The 17,458-nt window shown below is 50.0% G+C and overlaps 1 protein-coding gene across 2 annotated transcripts in view; it reads right to left on the bottom strand.

The window, feature by feature from the left end:
• The window catches only part of SLCO2A1 (solute carrier organic anion transporter family member 2A1), an 81,900-nt gene that overhangs the window by 40,160 nt on the left and 24,282 nt on the right, over nt 1-17,458 (bottom strand). For both annotated transcript variants that reach the window (XM_028099218.2, XM_088021177.1), the window contains exon 2: nt 4,164-4,301. In XM_028099218.2, coding sequence (XP_027955019.1) covers nt 4,164-4,301 — 138 coding nt within the window. The remainder of the gene's footprint in view (nt 1-4,163; nt 4,302-17,458) is intronic.

Below are 17,458 nucleotides of genomic sequence, written 5' to 3'. Positions count from 1 at the left end.
GGCTTTCCATGTTCTGTGTGTGCTTCTAATTCTCACAGGCTTAGCACACCCAAACCTCACGCCTCATCTTCCCCCTGAAAACCTGGTCCCCCTACCCCAGTCGTCCCCATTTCAGTAAATGGCACCTACACCCTACCAGTGGCCCAAGCAAAACACCTGGGCATCATCCCTGACTGCTCTTTCACAGCCACATGCAGCCGTCAGCAATCCCACTGGCTGAGCCTTCAGCAGCCCCTTGGAAGCTGCTTCTCTCCACCTCTATCACTACCTCCTGGTCTGAGCCATTGCCGTATCCTATCTGAACTTCTTACAGCAACCTCCTCCCTGGGTCTCCTGCCTCCATTCTTGCCTCCCTGCAGCCTATTCTCCACCCAGCAGCCAGAGTGGTCCTGCTGACACGTCAGGCCACGTTCCCTCCGTTCAAACCCCAAAGAGTAAAGGCAAAGTCTGTCCCAGAGCCTGTTCCCCATGAAGGCTCTGACCTGCTCGCCTCCATCCCTCTCCTCCCCTCTGCCCCAGTGGCTCCGCCTCCAGCTGTTCTCCCAGCTGCACACACATACCCTCCTCAGGGCCTTTGTACTTGCTGCTCCTTCTCTTACCTGTCCGCAGGGCTTCCCTGACATCTAACCTACTTTAGACCCCTGCTGAGATGGAAGCTTCTCATCAAGGGCTTCTCTGAAAAATAGGGGAGTGACAGTGGGTGAAATGCGTGAAGGTGCTCAAAAGGTACAAACTTCCAGTTATAAAAGAAGTACTGGGATGTGATGCCCAGCATGGTGACGACAGTTAATAACACTGTATTGTTTATTTGAAATTGGCTAAGAGAGTAGATCTTAAAAGTTCTCATCAGAAGAAAAAAAAGTTGTAACTATGTGAGGTGCTGGATGTTAACTAGACTTATTGTGGTCATTAATGTGATCAAATGTGATCATTTTGCAATATACACAAAAGTCCAATCATTATGTTGTATACCTGAAACTAATATCATGTTAAATGTCAATTATATCTCACTAAAAAAGGAGTTAAGTATAACTTATATTTTTAATAATTAAATATCACTTATAATTTAAGTTATATTTAAATATATTTTATAATTTAAATTATGTTTGAATATTTTTATAATTTAAATAGTTATTTCAGATATAACCACCACTGCCCTCTGTGACTTTATTTTTCTTCATGGCATTTACTATAATCTGATCTACCAAGTTTTATTTATTTTTATAAAAAAAGTACAGTCTTTTTATATTTCTATAAAAAATGTATTCTATAAAAAAATGTTATATTTATCACTAGAATGATATACGAGCAGAGATTTCTGTCTGTTTATTCCTGCCTCCCTGAACCTAGAGCAGTGTTTGACACATAGTTGGTGCTCATTAAATATTTGTTGAGTAAGTGAATGAATGAACAAATGATAGGCTTGTTCAAGAGGACACAATTGCCCAGAAGACCACACACAGAAAGGGGGTGTGAAGGTGTGTGGGGAGGTAGCCCAGCCTGATCCAGGGGGTGGCTCTAGCCCCTGGCCAGATATCATTCTAGGAGATTCTGAAACCCATACCTGGAAGCAAAACATTATTCTTAAGCTTCTTAGATTTTATCTCCCCAAGTTTTTCTCTAACATTTTTTTAAGAAATGATTGTAAATGTCAGGCTACACCAGCTAAACTAACTGAAACTGACTTTAAAAGGTCTGGGTGAGGGATGGCAGAGTGCCCCAAAGGGGGAGGAAGGCCTGGGGTGCCCCGGCCCTGCCCATCTGGACTGGCCCTTCCAGCACTCCCAGGGCGTGTGCTCATTTTTCAGCAGGAAGTGGGACCTCCACAGCTGTTATGGCTGATGCTGGCTTAAGTTCTTGGTCCCCAAACTTTTCTTCAGCAGTGGAGTCCCTTTGCAAAAACAGTTTTTCCATAATATAATATAATATAATATAATATAATATAATATAATATAATATAATATAATATGATACAATATATCATTTTATATATATACATAAAGCTGTTCTAGCTAAGGAGGGGAGGGCCTTTAAAGTCCACAACTCAGCCCCTCAGCCCTTCTACAACTCAAGCCCCATTGTAATACATCCCTGCCCATCAGTGTCCCAAACCCAGGGGGCCCCGGGCAAACTGGTGGGAGGCATTAAGGGTGGGGCCTCTAGGGCTCCCTCTGATTTTGTCTGCTCAGGCCTGGCCTTTAGCAGTGGGCAGGAGAAGCGGCTGCTTCACAGGGCAAGACGCCCATGTCTTCTCCCATCAGCCAAGCTCCTCATCCTGCTGCTGGGCCTTTTGCACCCAGCCCTCCTCTCCCGATCACTCACCCATCAGCCTGGAAGGCTCTGAGACTGGGCAGCAGCCTGATACTAATCTGTTACTGATTAGTAGCGTGCCTAGAACACAGTGCTGAGAAGGAGTCAGAGTCTGGACTCAGCTGGAAAGATGACTGTGGTTGATTAGTGACGTCTGCCAGGGTCTCAGGATAGGACTGCAGTGACCCAAATGTCAGAGATTCTGTCTTCCCTTCATGAGTGAGGACAATATGTGCCAGGGGCATTATTAAAGTCATAGGCCAACATGAGGAGGGTGCAGTCCGTGGGAGGGCTGCCAGGTCCCTGTGCTGTGATCGGCACTAGAGCTGCAAGAGCACAGCCTATGTGGAGAGGTAGACCGGTCACCGGCATCACCAGGAAGCCGAGACACAGAAGCACAGACAGAGACCCACATGTGCATGCACACACATACACACACCCTAAAACACACAGACACAGACAGGAAGCAGTGGCTCTGGGAGGGAGCTCAGAGGAGAGGGCCTGAGGCCAGCAGAGATGACTGATGGGCCACAGGGCTGCATGTGGGCAAGTCCCTGCATGTCCCAGGTGCGGAAGACCCCCCATGTCGGGGGAGTGTGTGCAGAGGGGGGCACCAAGACAGACTCTGGCCATGTGCTTGGAGGAGAGGATTTGGGGCAGAGCAGGGCTGTGGACAAGGGAGTGGGGAGGACGGGTGGAAGAGGTGGGTTGGGGCTTCAGAGGGAGGCCTTAGCATGGGGGCCATCAGACAGACCTGGGCTCAGATGTTGGCTGCCCTGTGTGCATGGTTGTGGCCAGCCTGGATAAGGCATCTGGGCTTTAGATGCAAGCTTCCTCATCTGGAAACCATGGCTATGCATAGACACCCCCACTCCTAGGACTGCAAGGGCAATCTGGCACAGGGAAGGGGCTCCTGAGGGCACTGCTGTGTAGGCCATTGAGGGTGAAGGAGTGAAGGGCAAAGGAGCGTTTCCAGCTGGCAGCAGGATGGGGGATGGGAAAACCGAAAGGTGGTGGCTGAGGGTGGTGCTAGGAGGCACCCCACTTTCTTTTATGGCTCTATCTTAGAAGCTGCCTGAATTCCACTAAGTCAAGGGAGGATCAAATTCTGCTCTGGGAGGGAGAGGCCATGCCTCCATCCCAGAACAGTGGGCCTTGCGGAAAGAGAGGAGAGAAGCCAGGCCAGGGAGCCCCATCTCCTCACCTGGAGCCACCAGTGTGATGGCTACAACGGAGGGAGCTCGGCTGTGTCCCCAGCCTCTCCCTCCCTGGTTTCCAGTGATCCCTGGCTGACCCTGCCCTCTGACCTCCCACTCTGGGTCTCGGGGGCCGCCCCATCCTCCTCCAACTCTGATGTGCGGTCACTGAGGGACAGTGTGAAATCCCCGTTGCCGGGAGGTCGCAGAGATCCGAGCTTGTTTGGGAGTCAAGGCCATTGCACAGCTCTGGCTCGGGCCTGGGGCTGCTTCTCCACCTGCAGGCCTAAGACTCGTCTATCCCCGGACTGTGGACGAGCAGAGGCAACGTCAGTTTGTGCATGGCCACAGAACTCAATCAGAGAGACACAGAGTTTGAAACCTCATCTGTCAGGTGGGAGGAGTAGAGCACCTGCCCACAGGGCCACTGTGACAAGGCCCCAGGGTCAGGCGCTGCCAGAGACTCTTTGCTCAGTGCCGGGTGCAGGGAAGCCTCAGGAAATGTAGCTGCCACCGCGCCTGCTGCATCTAGCCGTTCCTATCCCCCATGGGTACGTCCCAGCTCCCCATTCCCCTACCTCTCGCAGAGCCCCCAACCAGACCCCGGGCTCGGGGGGTGCACACATGCGGTCGGATGCACGAGAACCTCCTGCTTACCTCATTCAAGCTGGAAATGAGACCCGAGGAGGAACTGGAGAGGCCAAAGCGCTTCTCGATGGTGGTGAGGCTGCTCTTGAAGTAGGCGCTGTACAGGAGCTGACAGAGCTGCAGGAGGCCTTGGCAGAGCACGAACACCTGCGGGGGGAGACACTGGCTGGTGAGGCCTCGGGACAGCCAGTCCCTGCTGTGTATGACCTTGGCCTTCCACTGTGGGACCTCTGTGGCAGGGAGGCCCAGTCGTCTGGCCTGTTTGCTCACCTGTTACCTGGGAACACTTCTGTCATGGGAGGGTCCTGAGGGTGAAACAGTACCATGGTTACACCAGTGCTTTACCCTGTCAGCTGGCTCAGTGCTGTCAGCCATTCCCTCCATTCCTGCCATTCACATCCTGGTCAGCATAAATGGCCCCGCAAAACCACAGGGCTGGAGAAGCACCCCCGAGGCAAAGGCCCGACTCTCCAGCCCCACATCCAGGGCACTCAGCATTGTTTTCCCTTGCTGCAACACCGTGCCCAGAGGGCACTGCTCTGCCCTCCCTCCTGTGTCGTCGGAGGCCTGGAGGCAACTCTCCAGCCAGTCCTGGTCACTCCCAGGGGCACAACAAGCCCTAGGTCACACTGCTTCACCCCTCTTGAGCTGTCCTCCATTCTCCTCTCCACCATTAACATCCATTCTCCGAGGTTTCCCTCTAATGCACCATGAAGATACAAACCACCTGGTTTGAATGCCCGCCCCCCCCCCACCCCAGCTTGTTATCACCTCTTATCTGGGGTATCTCTGATTGTGCTTGCTTCTCCTAGATGGATAATAGGGGCCCCGGGAAGGCCCCAGGCCATTGTCTCTGCCTCCTACCCCGCCCCCTATGCCTGTCCTGTGGGTATGAGGAAATGGGGATGTGAGTTTAGGATTGATGGGACAGATACCCAGCGGGGCGGGTGGACAGCGGTTTGTAGCGTCTGGAGTTGGCTCCAGGCTGAGCTCCTGGATTTCCTGGGTTCTCGGCTGGTGGGTTGGGCCAGAGCAGGCTCAGAGCCAGGAGCCCCACATCGCTGAGCTCCCCTATGAGGTGCCCCTTTCTGGAGACCGCATTTTTCCTTCAGGGAAGGGCGGGGGGCCCTGATGTGTCATAGCCTGCCCAAGTTCTTCCCTTAATTGAAGGGCTGGCATCTTAGGACAGCTACTGGGGCTCCACCCTCATTTCCGTTTCCTTGCACATCCGAGCCCACCCCCTGTGTAGGGGCCTTTCTCTGGGCTGTGGGATCAGAACTGACATTCCCTCTCCTACCTGCCGGGGCAGAGCCTTTGTGAGGCCAGCCTGGGGCTTCTGACAGGGCCCGGCACTGGCTGCCTGCCCACGCATCATGCTCACAGTTTCCAAATCCAAGGAGGCCATTACACCCACAAAACCACATGCCTCTCCCAACTGCCTCCTGCCTGAGCCCGTGGTCACCTAGCTCCTCACCAGGCAGGGACAGACAGCAGGGACAGCTCCTCTACATCTAGAGGCAGAGGTAGCACTCCACCCCTGCCTCCCTAGGGAGGCTTTGCTCTGCTTCATCTCATATTTTGGAACTCTTAAGATTTTGTGATAAAGGTATTTTGGAAAACTAGTCCCACTGTCTTTTACAAACAGGGAAACTGAAGTCCAGAGATGGGGATCCCAAATGTCTGCACAGCATCCTGCATGCAGCCGGCCCTCTGTGCTTAGGGGCCAGGCCCTTGGGATGCCTGGGGTGGACCAGTTTGGGGCCTGCCTTTCACCCCAACGTGCAACCTTAGCCAGTGCCCTCCCTCTTGGGCTTTTGATTTCCCTGTAAGGTAACTGGGCTAAATTGGTGTCTCTTAACTCAGTTTTGATCCATAATCACCTGGTGGGAGGTGGTGGTGTCTTTGAAATATAGAAGTCAGGCCCAAACCCAGGCCTCCTGAATCAAAATTGGTGGAAGCCCCCTGATTTCTCCTTGGTGTCTCTCCTACTCGACCTGCACTGTGTGTGCAGGTCATGCCTTGTCTCGGGCCCACCTCTCTCCCTGGATTACTGCAGCAATCTCTCACTGGCTGCCCCCTTAAAACCCTCCAACCCACCACCCCGGAGACAGCTTTTTCAAACTCAAATGTGAGCAGGCTATCTCCAAATTAATACCGCTCACTGGCCCCCATGCCTCCTCCAAGATAAAAACCCATGCCTTTGGTATGGTATTGAAGATGCTACAGATCCTAGACCTTGCCTGCCTCCAGCTCCGTGCCCTGCTGTGGCTGACTGTATTTTATGAGGATGGCTACCCCAGTATCTCTTGTCCTGCATGCATCTCTTCAGTGTGACAATGACATTCCTTCATCAAGAGGTGGAATCTGTGTTCCCTCCCCTTCAATCAGGGCTGATCTTTGTTACTTGCTTCTAATGAAGAGAACGAAGCAGAACTGATGCTCTGCAGCCTCTGAAGCTAAGTCCTGATAGAGGATCCATCTGGCTCCTTCTCTCTTGGGACGCTTAGAAACCAGACATCACATTGTAAGGAAGCCCAGTCTTCCCTGCTCATGGAGCGGTCACATATCGCTGTTCCCGCCAGCTCCAGCTAAAGTTTCGTCTGCAACCAGCATTCACTGCCGGACATGTTACCTAAAGAGCCTCCAGAGGGATTCCAGCCCCAGCCTTCACGCCCAGTGGAGCACAAATGAGCTATCCCACCAAGACTTACAGAGATGGCAGATGTGTGAACAAACTGAATGCTGTCACTGTTTGAAGCACTAGGTTTCGGGTTGCTTTGTAATGCAGCACTAGATTGCTTGCAGCGCCTGCTGCCACACAGCTTGCCCTTCAAACTTCATCAGGGTCATACGACTCAAGTTCCCCACAGCACACAGTCATTGTCTGTGTCTTTGCCCACTATCTGGACAGAATTATCTTTCCCTTCTTGGTCTGGATAACTATGTCTTCTGGGCTCGTTTTGCCCAGCATGGGGCTCAGTTATGAGTCTAGTTCAAAGCTGCTTCTAAAAACCCCAGTACCCTGTTGCTGCAGAGGCCTTGTGACGGCTTGGCACATGGTTGGCATTAGAGGCAGTACCAGCAGGAGTGAGGGCTGTCAAAACCGCTGGGGCAGAGTACGAGGTCTGGACCAAAGCACGGCAGTGGGGATGCAGGGACGGACCTGCATAGGTTGAAGTGACAAGGCTGTCCCACTGATTCAGGGTGGAAGAAAAGGGGCAGAGTCTCCAGCCCCAATGCCAGGAAGGGGGCAAGGCCATGTGTGGAGACAGGGGCCTCAGGTGGAGGGGTGTATACAGAGAGGGAGGGCAGCGAGTTCAGTTGTGGAACACCTGAGTTTCTGAGCTTTATGCTTTATGCTCAGAAACAAGGCCAGTCTCCCTCTAACCAAATTAGTAATGGATTTAATAGGAGTGACTAACCTCTACCAAACTCCCCAGCAGACTCATGAGAGGAAGGTGAGGACAGTGGGAGAAAAAAATCTGTCTCAGGTCTCTCCTGAAAGGTATGCCTTTGCTCTTTCCGGGAAATACAGAAACCCCCTATTTTCTCCCCCTTGATACTAGGTGGGAGATTCCACCTAGAGCCAGCCGGCACTTTTCCACGTCCTGTGCCCTCTCATGGAGCCGACCTCATCACCAGCGTTTGGCCACTGCAGGCCTGTCGGGTCTGGGTGCCTTCCGGGTGTCCTGGCAGAAGTGCTGGTGTACATGTGCGCCCCTCATTCCAATGACTTCAGCAGATGGAGAGGAATGAGAAGATATGTGGCCACAAGGGAGAAAATGCCAGCAAGGGGAAGAAATGGATGGATGGTTCCAGCAGAGCCTTCTGGCCAGGGCCACTCAGGGTCACAGCCATCTGGCCCCACCTACTGAGCTTCTGTGGACCGGACCCTGGCACCACCCCCCAGGCTGCTTGACCTTACCGAGAACCCATGCCATGGCCAGCATGAGATGGCCCAACAAATACTCGACACTTGCAGGAGAAATAGAACATGGGGTTTAAGAGTCTATGTGGATGCCCTGGTGGGAGAAGGAAAAGATTGGCTAGTTGGGCTGCCATCACCCTCCACCATCCTTTAGACAACACAGTGTTATGGGTTTGGATAGTTTGGATTTAGAATCAAACAAGCATAGGTTCCAATCCCTACTCTGCAAGGAATGGCGTGACCCTTGGCTCCGTATCTTAATCTCTCTGATAGCAGCTTCCCTGCTAGGAAACGGGAGTGATGATGATTCCTCTTCACGGTGCTGCTCTGGGGCCTCCACACTTAAGCACCCAGCCCCCTGCCTGAACCACAGTGAGTGTCGCACATGTGAGGGATACTCAGTAAGTGGAGACTTCTTCCACTCCCCTCACTTGCCCAAGTAACTGAGCCTCTCTGCTGCTGCATGAGAACTCTAGAGCAGAATTTCCCACAAGGTGCCATGCAGAACACCCCATGCTCGAGATGCTTAAAGTTGAAAGCATTCCCAAGAGAAAAAAGTTTGGGAAATTTTGCTTATATCATCCTGCCTCATGAATATTTACAATTCATATTAGTATATTAAAGACTCTGAGAAAATCTTTGGTGAAGAACTGCTTAACTGTTTTATCCAACTTTCTCCATATTTCTCCAGCCATGGAGCCCCCTTCCCCCAACATACACTTTTAAAAAATATATATATAACAGATAATAGTACTTTGTAAAATACACTTTAAGGAAGATCCTATGTCACTTTTATTTTTGTTTAATATTTTATTTATTTATTTTGACAGAGAGAGAGACAGCTAGAGAGGGAACACAAGCAGGGGGAGTGGGAGAGGGAGAAGCAGGCTTCCCGTGGAGCAGGGAGCCCAATGTGGGGCTCGATCCCAGGACCCTGGGACCATGAGCTGAGCCGAAGGCAGATGCTTAACGACTGAGCCACCCAGGCGTCCCCCATGTCACTTTTAGAAAACAGCTTACGGTAGAAATCAGCCTTGTGATTTCTTCACAAAATGAAAATAAGATAAAGATGTGTTACATGGCCGTATTATCTTTCCTAAAATAGCCCACCATGATTTTCTATCCCCTCACTCTACTTTTTTCTTTTTCATGGCACTTCTTGCTTCCTAAAATTACATCATTCTCACCTACTGGCCTGTCCCTCCACCAGACAGAGACTGCAGGGAGGAAAGATGATGAATGGTTTTTAGGGTGCCACTTCCCCATTGCCTGGAACGATGCCTGGTCCATAGCTGGGGCTCGGTTGTCAAGTGAATGAATGTGTCTTTAAATACTCTAACTCATGAGTTCTTGTTCCAGAATCTCATCCATCAGAGTAGCCATTCAGGAAGCTGCAGGTTCATCCCAATGGTCTGTCCTCAGTTATATATGAAGCCCCCTTCAGCGCTGCCTTAGGTCAGTCCACAGGCCTCCAAGGTCACAAGGCACAAAGCAGCATGTGTCCGCTCTGCTGCCCCACTCAATTACTTGGCTTAACGCTAAATCGTTGTTGGGGGTTTCTAAACCCAAACTAAGAAGTTCGATGTTTGCATTTATGTCTGAAGGGGCTTTCTGGGGTGGTAGAAATATTTTATATATTTTTTTTAAAGATTTTATTTATTTATTTCAGAGAGAGAGTGAAAGAGAGAGAGAGCACAAGCCAGGAGAAAGGGAGAGGGAGAGGGAGAAGCAACTCCCTGCTGAGCAGGGAGCCCGACATGGGGCTCGATCCCAGGACCTCGGGATCATGACCCGAGCCAAAGGCAGATGCCTAACCCTCTGAGCCACCCAGGCGTCCCAAAATATTTTATATTTTGATTGTGGCAGTATTTACACAGGTGTATACATTTGTCAAAACTCATCAATCATTTAAAATCTGAGTACTTTGGGCGCCTGGGTGGCTCAGTTGGTTAAACGACTGCCTTCGGCTCAGGTCATGATCCTGGAGTCCCAGGATCGAGTCCCACATCGGGCTCCCTGCTCGGCAGGGAGTCTGCTTCTCCCTCTGACCCTCTTCCCTCTCGTGCTCTCTATCTCTCATTCTCTCTCTCTCAAATAAATAAATAAAATCTTTTAAAAAATAAATAAATAAATAAATAAATAAATAAATAAATAAATAAATAAAATCTGAGTACTTTATTATATGTAAACGATATTTCAATAGAGTTGATTTAAGGAAAAACTAATTTTTAAATAGACTTGCAACCATGAAAGTATTCAAAATAATGTTCGGACGCTTTGAAGGGAATTCCACAGTTTTGTTTTGTTTTTTTTAGAGTGGGGGGGGTAGGGGAAGGAGGGAAGGGCAGAGAGAGAGAGAGAAAGAGAATCTCAAGCAGGTTCCATGCTGAGGGTGGACCCCAATGGGAGGCTTGATTCTAGGACCCTGAGATCATGACCTGAGCTGAAATCAAGAGTCGGACGCTCAATCAACTGAGCCATCCAGGCGCCCCATTTTGTTCTTTAATATTATGAGCATTGGCAGTATCATTGGGATACATTTATTCAAGGAGCCCACTTTGAAAGGGTGGGAACCCATGTAAATGGTGAAGTCTGTGTGGTGTGCCAGTATAAACAGCTAGGTTTCCGTGTGTGTAAAACAGCACATATCTTTAGACACATCTTGTAGAAGAAAGCTTGAGGAGAAGGCTGACTCGAGGGAATGTTCCCACAAGGTGTGGTGAACGGGCAGCTCTAAGACCCAAATGTTCACACCCACAGCTCCATTCTTCCCCCCAACCCTAGTAAACGTGAAGAGGAGGCTTGGAGAGGAGGCACGTGGGGAAACTGGGGTGGTCATGAAGATCTTTCTTCTAATGAAGAGAAGTCTTTTTGCTACCTGTGCCAAAGAGCTACAAAAGGCTGATGAGCTGCTGTGATGGCAAGTGGAGGTTCAGAGTGGGGCCCCGGGCCCTGGGCAAGCTTCCAGATGTAAGTCATACAGCCATAAAGAGTGAACCATAAGGACAAGGAGGGAAACCTTTGCAGCTCAGGATGCATGAGAAAGGGTCAAAGTGCAGCCAAGATGTGGTGTCCTTGACTCTACCTGTTCATTACCCTCTTTTCCAAACTAAGCGTTAGGATGATGGATCTGAGGCATCCACTCCTGATTACAGGGACCCTGGGCAGAAGTTCTGAAATGTGATTCCCATGAGGTTGCTACCTGTTTGACCACTGACTCTGCTCAACCACTTCTGATTTGGTCCACACATATCCTGGGGAAGGCAAAACTCCAAAAATTCACCTGATGCCTGATATCCACTAGGATGTAATGTCTCCGAGATAATTTAATATTATCTCAGAGGGAGCTAGGAGTGGGAAGAAAACCCTTCAGGGGCAGGAGGTGGGGCCTGACTGAGACATAGGCTGTGACCGCCCAGTTTAAACAACTGCTTCACTCCACACGTGGCAGTTGCCAGCAATCTCAACGGAGCTATTCTTCAGAAGGAAGGAAGGAGGGAAGGAGGGAGAGAGGGAAGGAGGGAGGGAGGGAAAGGACAGCGAGAAGGAAAGGAGGGAGGGAGGGAGAGAGAGAGAAGAAAGAGAAAAGAAGAGCAGAGTAAGACCTTACTCTCACTTTCCCCAGCAATTTGGGGAGAGTTAGGGGTGTGCTGAGGGCCACTCTCCAGTTCTCTGAGGGAGGGAGGAGACCCCATGGTGCTGCTTGCTTTCATCCCTCCAACCTCTGGGAGTCAAAATCTGGCCCCAGTGTCCCTTCTGTTGCCCTGTCCCTGGGCTGGAGCTGACCGCACTGACAACAGGCTCACACATCTGGCGGGAAGCACCAGACCTGCACAGCCCCGCTGACTACTCAATGGGGTCTGAGCGACACCTGGCATTCAGAAACTCCTTTTCACAGTCCACTGGAATCCCTCCTAGGTAATCATAAATCCACTTCCAGCTCTTTTCTCTTTTTCATCTTTCCCCTTCATTGTGAATCAACGTATTACACGCATATGTTTTTAAAAAAAAAAAAAAATCAAGTAACACAGAAGGGCTTAGAACACCGAGGACCAGGCCCGCACCCAGCTCGAGCCCACGACCTGTGCAGCAGGTCAGGGACAGCCACCTCTGGGGTCAGCTTTTCTATGCATCACATCCCTACGCATATCAAAATAATACACTTGTTCAGCAGTTTTCTGACTTGTCACTGTAGACTGCACACCATTAGAGGAGAGGATTTAGCTCCCTCACCCTAGCGTCTCCCACCCCTCTCCCTGCTCCTCCCAACTTGTAATCATTCTATGCATATGTGTGTTAATACTGGACGACTTCACTCTGTGGCAAGCCAGCTGGGAGCCCAAAGGTACAGGGGCTTCCCTGCTTGGTGCACACCCGTGCTCGCTGACGGTCCCTCAGCTCGTGGAGAAGGTTGCCTGTGCTTTCCAGGGGTCAAGGGGTGCTCTATATTATCCCCTTGGGGTTCAGCCCCACTTCTCATTTCTGTCTCGGCCACACCTCCTTGTTCTAAGTCTGTTGCTCTCTAAGGCTGTGCCCAGTCCAAGGGCTCCGCACACTGTAGGCCCCACGCATGCTCCTGAGAGCGGCCCTTCCTCGGTCCATCGACATTCCCAACCATCTCCATCTTGCTGAAATTATTGCAACTGTTCATCTACTCATAATCGCTTTCCCTTTTTCGTCTTTTTTCTGTTACTGGCTTTCACCATTCTTCCATTCATTACTCTCATTATAATGAGGGTGATGGAGTTGAGGGGAGACAAACATGTGTCCAGTCTACCATTTGAATCATAAACCCAATGTCTTTCCTGATGCCAGTCTAGCAAACAAATTAATTCTGTGCCCACTTTTCCAATGGGGGAAAAAAGTAGCATACACTTGTCAGTGAACTAAGTAGTCAAACTGAAACGCGTACCCAGGTCTTTCTCTACAACTCTCCTCCACACCTCCCTACTACATTCATGCATTCTAGTACCTCCTTTGTTTGGCCAGAATCTTCCAGAGTGGTTGGAGTGTCTCCAACAGAAGGCACATGGCCAGAGAGCGGTGCTGGCTCTGGGTGTCTGCCCATCCCTACTTGTTTTTGTGTCTTTCAGTGTCTCTACCCTCATAGCCCATTGTCAGTCCTGGCTGGCAGTTCACCACATGGGTAAGACCTAGGAGGTGAGGCTCTGGACAAAAGAGGCCATAGTGCAAATGGGGACGAAGAAGGCAACTCAGAAAGGGTAACTCCTGCCTGTTTCCCAGTGACCTGAGAGATGTAGGTCTCTGAAAGGGGAGGTGGGTCTCTGGGTTAGCTCCTCTGAGGCCCACCTGAGAGGGCCCTCAGAGCTGGATGGGAGACAGGGATCCTTTTCCCTGTCTTGCCAAAAGAAAAAGAAGGGAGCAAAGCAAGGACTCAGATGTGAAAGGCCCCCTTCACCAGTTGGCCTGCTTACCCCTCCTGTACCTTCTGCAGGGTGTGACTTTGGATCCAAATCATGGCCCCGTGGCCACAAAGGGAAATGTCTCTTTCAAGAAGTGATTCAGGAAATCAAATATTTTCCCATGCAGGAAGAATGTCTGAACAAGATAAAGCTCAGAGATTCAAAATAGCCAGTCTTGGGTCAAAGTTGGTGGTATTCATAGTGGTGATAATAAAAGGTATCTTTAGTATTATTATGAACTAGAAAAAGCCTTTGATATGACAGGGTCCTGAGAGCCCTTGGAAGTCTAAAAATCAGGATAATCTAAAAAGAAAAACATGATTTCCACTACAGCTTCCTTGTTCCTTAAGAGGGAAGTAGCCAGGCTGGAGAGTTGCAACTGGGAACCAGAGGGGAGGCCAGTCAAGCCAGGCCCTTGACCAGTCTCTCCAGCGCCCCCTTGCCAGCCCCTAGCGTCCACACAGTGGCCTTACTGTATGGCAGGGTTCTCCTAATATGACCGAGAAAGGCCACTCACTGAGGCTTGTGAGAGCTGCTTCAGGGAGGACGGAGGTTCAGTGGAGGCCAGGAGGCCACAGGAAACCACAGTAGGCATAGAGGAGCATCATGCCCAGGTGGACCCTCTCCCACCTTCACACTGCCTGTGGGGTCCTGGCCAAGGCACCTCTTGCAGCCAGGTCCCCAGTGAATTGAATTGGGCGAGATCTTTTGGCCATTTTTTAGTTTAGTCTACTCAGCTTAGATAAAAAATCTCACCTGAAGGCCTCTATGTAAGATAAAATTAGGATGGACACTGGAAGTCCCAACCTGCATCATTATTTTAGTTTTTGTTATTATTTTATGGTTTTGTATTTAATATTATTATGAGCTAGAAAAGGCCTTTGATAAGCCAGAGTCCTGGGGGCCCTTGCAAGTATATAGATCAGAACTATCTGTAAAAAAACACACGGATAGCCACTGCGGCATCCTTGTCTGAGGGTCACCGGGCCTGTGCATGAGCTCTCTAGCTCCTAACACCAGTGATCCTCAAATACTTTTGGTTGTGGTTATTTTGTTTAGGTTTTCTCCTTTCTGACACTCGGCCCCAGGGAAGGAAAAGGCCCCCGGGGGGGGGGGGGGAAGGCAGATGGCTGGATTGATTTGGTATCATTTGTGAGGGAAGATAAAATGAAGAACAGGAGGTGAGAGATGGCCTGGGATGATGGGGATCTGCAATCTGGGCTTTAGAAATCATAGAGTAAAAAGAAAATTCTGGAAGAGATGAAACATGAGCACATGAGACTAAATCTGATTTTTCAGATTATTCTGAAATTCTGATAATCTGAATTTATCAGATTAGCTAGGAGCATGGTGCTCAAGGGTTCTCAGAAAAATAAAAACTTTGAAACAAACCTATCATTGACATTTACGTGAATATGTGTCCAAATTCTTCTGCAGAAATTCCCACAGTTCTTTCTTTTTTTTTTTTTTTTTTCAGTCAGAAAAGCTTTCCTTTGTGGAGCACAAGCGTCATTTGTCTTTTTCAGAAGTTGGCACAAGAGTAATCTGTTAGATTGAAATAAGGCACCGTTAGGGAAACTGCTCTGAATCTACTTATGGCAGGAAAAGAACATTAAAACAGTATTAATAGGGAGACTTCACCATATTTTATATTCTTCCTGTTCTTCGTAGTAACAAGATAAGTTATTAATATTTTCCCCTCACTTCCCTGAAGGGTTTGAAGATGAAGCCCTCAAGGAGGGGAAGCTAGTTTTTCAGAGAGAAAGTGGGGACTAGGGATATGGTATCCAGAGAGCTCAGAACTCTGAAGCTGATCCCTAGGAAGCTGGCCAGGAGGAAGGCTGGCTTGTGGCCACGGGGAAGCACCAAGGGGCTATTTTCTTCACATCATCTTATGTGTTTACTTATCTTGTCTTTCCCCGTATGTCAGTCTTGGTCACCCTGTATCTTCTGCATCTGGCTCTCAGGTACATAATAAATGTCCAGTCAATATTTGCTGCATTCAGTTAATCCTCATACTACCCTGAGAGGTAGGTAGGATTCCTTTTGTTTATGGATGAGGAAACGGAGGTTCAAGGAAGCTTACACAATTGTCTCACGCCACACAGCTGGTAAATGGTAGCAACCAGCTGACACCAAATCAGGTCATCATCCTGCTCCACCGAGCTGCCCAATCTTACAAGAATTTGGGGGAACGAGGCATCCCTAAAATTGTTTTTACTGAGATTGCTGGTTATTGGGGCACCTGGGTAGCTCAGTCGATTAAGTGTCCGACAATTGGTTTTGGCTCAGGTCATGATGTCAGGGTCGTGAGATCGAGGCCCAAGTTGCATTGGGCTCCCTGTTCAGTAGGGAGTCTGCTTGGGATTCTCTCCCTCTGCCCCTCCCCCCATACATGGGCGCACGCTCTCTCTCTCTCTTTCAAATAAATAAATGTTAAAAAAAAAAAAAAGATTGTTGGCTATATAATTGCCAATCCGGTGGCCTCCAAAGGTGGCTTTACCTAAGTTCTGCAGCATTCAACACATTTGGTTTCCCTCACCTTTGTGATGTTACCTGCCATCCCAGTGCTCTTGCTCTGTCTGACTGTCCTTTCTTAGAAATCCTTGGGGGAGCTCTTTTCTGGCTTCCCACCTGATGAGGACAGTATCTGGGCTCCGTCCTCAGCCCCTTTGCCCATCTCCCTATACAGGTTGGCCTCGGGCTCCCCACTTATGCCCCGCAGGGCCACCCCAGAGGCCCGCTGACACCTCCTGCCACTGCTGGAGGGCAGACCCCCCTCCTCGAGCCCGGGCCATGCCGGGAACTGCATGCCACACACTTCAGCTTTGATGCCCCGCCAGTATCTGAAATTGATGACCCAAACCATTATCTTCCCCTGGATCATCTCCTCTTTTCAGTTTCAGTTCTTGCCCTGGGATGTCAACCTCCAAACCAAGACTCAAGTCTGTGCCATGTCTCCAGCCCCACTGCTGCCCTCTGCTCCAGCCACTATCAGATCCCACTGGCCACTGTGATATATGTTCCTACCCTTTTCCTAAGCCCACTCCTCCCCGCTTCCTATCTGTTCTTGGGCCAGCAATAATCTTTTCAGAACCTTTAAGTATAACATTCACACAAAAAAGGCATAAGTCACAGGTAGCAGCTTGACAAAATTTCACAAACTGGGGCCACTTAAGGGACCGGTACCCAGTTTTTAAGATCAAAAAGCAGAACACGCCCTGCTTCCCAGAAGTTCCTCGTGCCCTTCTCAGCCTCTCCCCACCTCCCAGGGAACAACTCTCCTGACTTCTAGCAGCACAGGTCAGGCAGCCTGTTTTGTACTTTATGGAAATACAATCACACACTATGTCAGCATGATCTTCTGAAAATGGAGATCAGAGCCTGCCTTGACCCTGTAAAAAAAACCCTCCAATAGATTCCCACCAGCTCAGATTAAAAACCAGCAAAGTGCCTCAGCCTCCAGGGCCCTCCCTGTCCCAGCCCCCGGGCACCTTCTGCTCTTGCTGCACTACCCACTACCTGGGCCTCTTCTCAGGTGCCAAGCTACCTCCATTCAGCCTGTGGTAGAAAGTGGAAACAGAGGAAAATTCATAGCCCCTTCAAAGCCTGGGCGGGTGGGGGCCATTCACTCTCCCTGGGGGCTCTTTACTCCCATCCCCTCCCCTGGTTAGCTTCTCCAATCTTTCTGTTGGCAGAGAATGTCCCTCCTGTTACACACCCCATTGTTCATTCAGGGCCCTGAACCCAGGCTGCAATTACAACCACCTTGAGTGTTTGGGGCCGTGTGGCAATCCTGGCGCCTCGCATGTACCCATCACCAGGCAGCAGGGCGGAGGAACCGCCACAGAAGCGCAGCTACCACTTGATGAGAGGAGGTGATGGCTTGGCCACTGCGTGATAACCAGTAACCAATAAAGCAATGGGAAAGAATACATTTCAGTGAATGGCAC

The sequence above is a fragment of the Eumetopias jubatus genome, unplaced genomic scaffold, assembly GCF_037043125.1.
Source record: "Eumetopias jubatus isolate StellerSeaLion01/CBP00866 unplaced genomic scaffold, mEumJub1_p1.0 scaffold_1, whole genome shotgun sequence".
Taxonomy (NCBI): Eukaryota; Metazoa; Chordata; class Mammalia; order Carnivora; family Otariidae; genus Eumetopias; species Eumetopias jubatus.
Note: the sequence above shows the minus strand (reverse complement) of the source record. Positions and strands in the feature narration are given on the sequence as shown.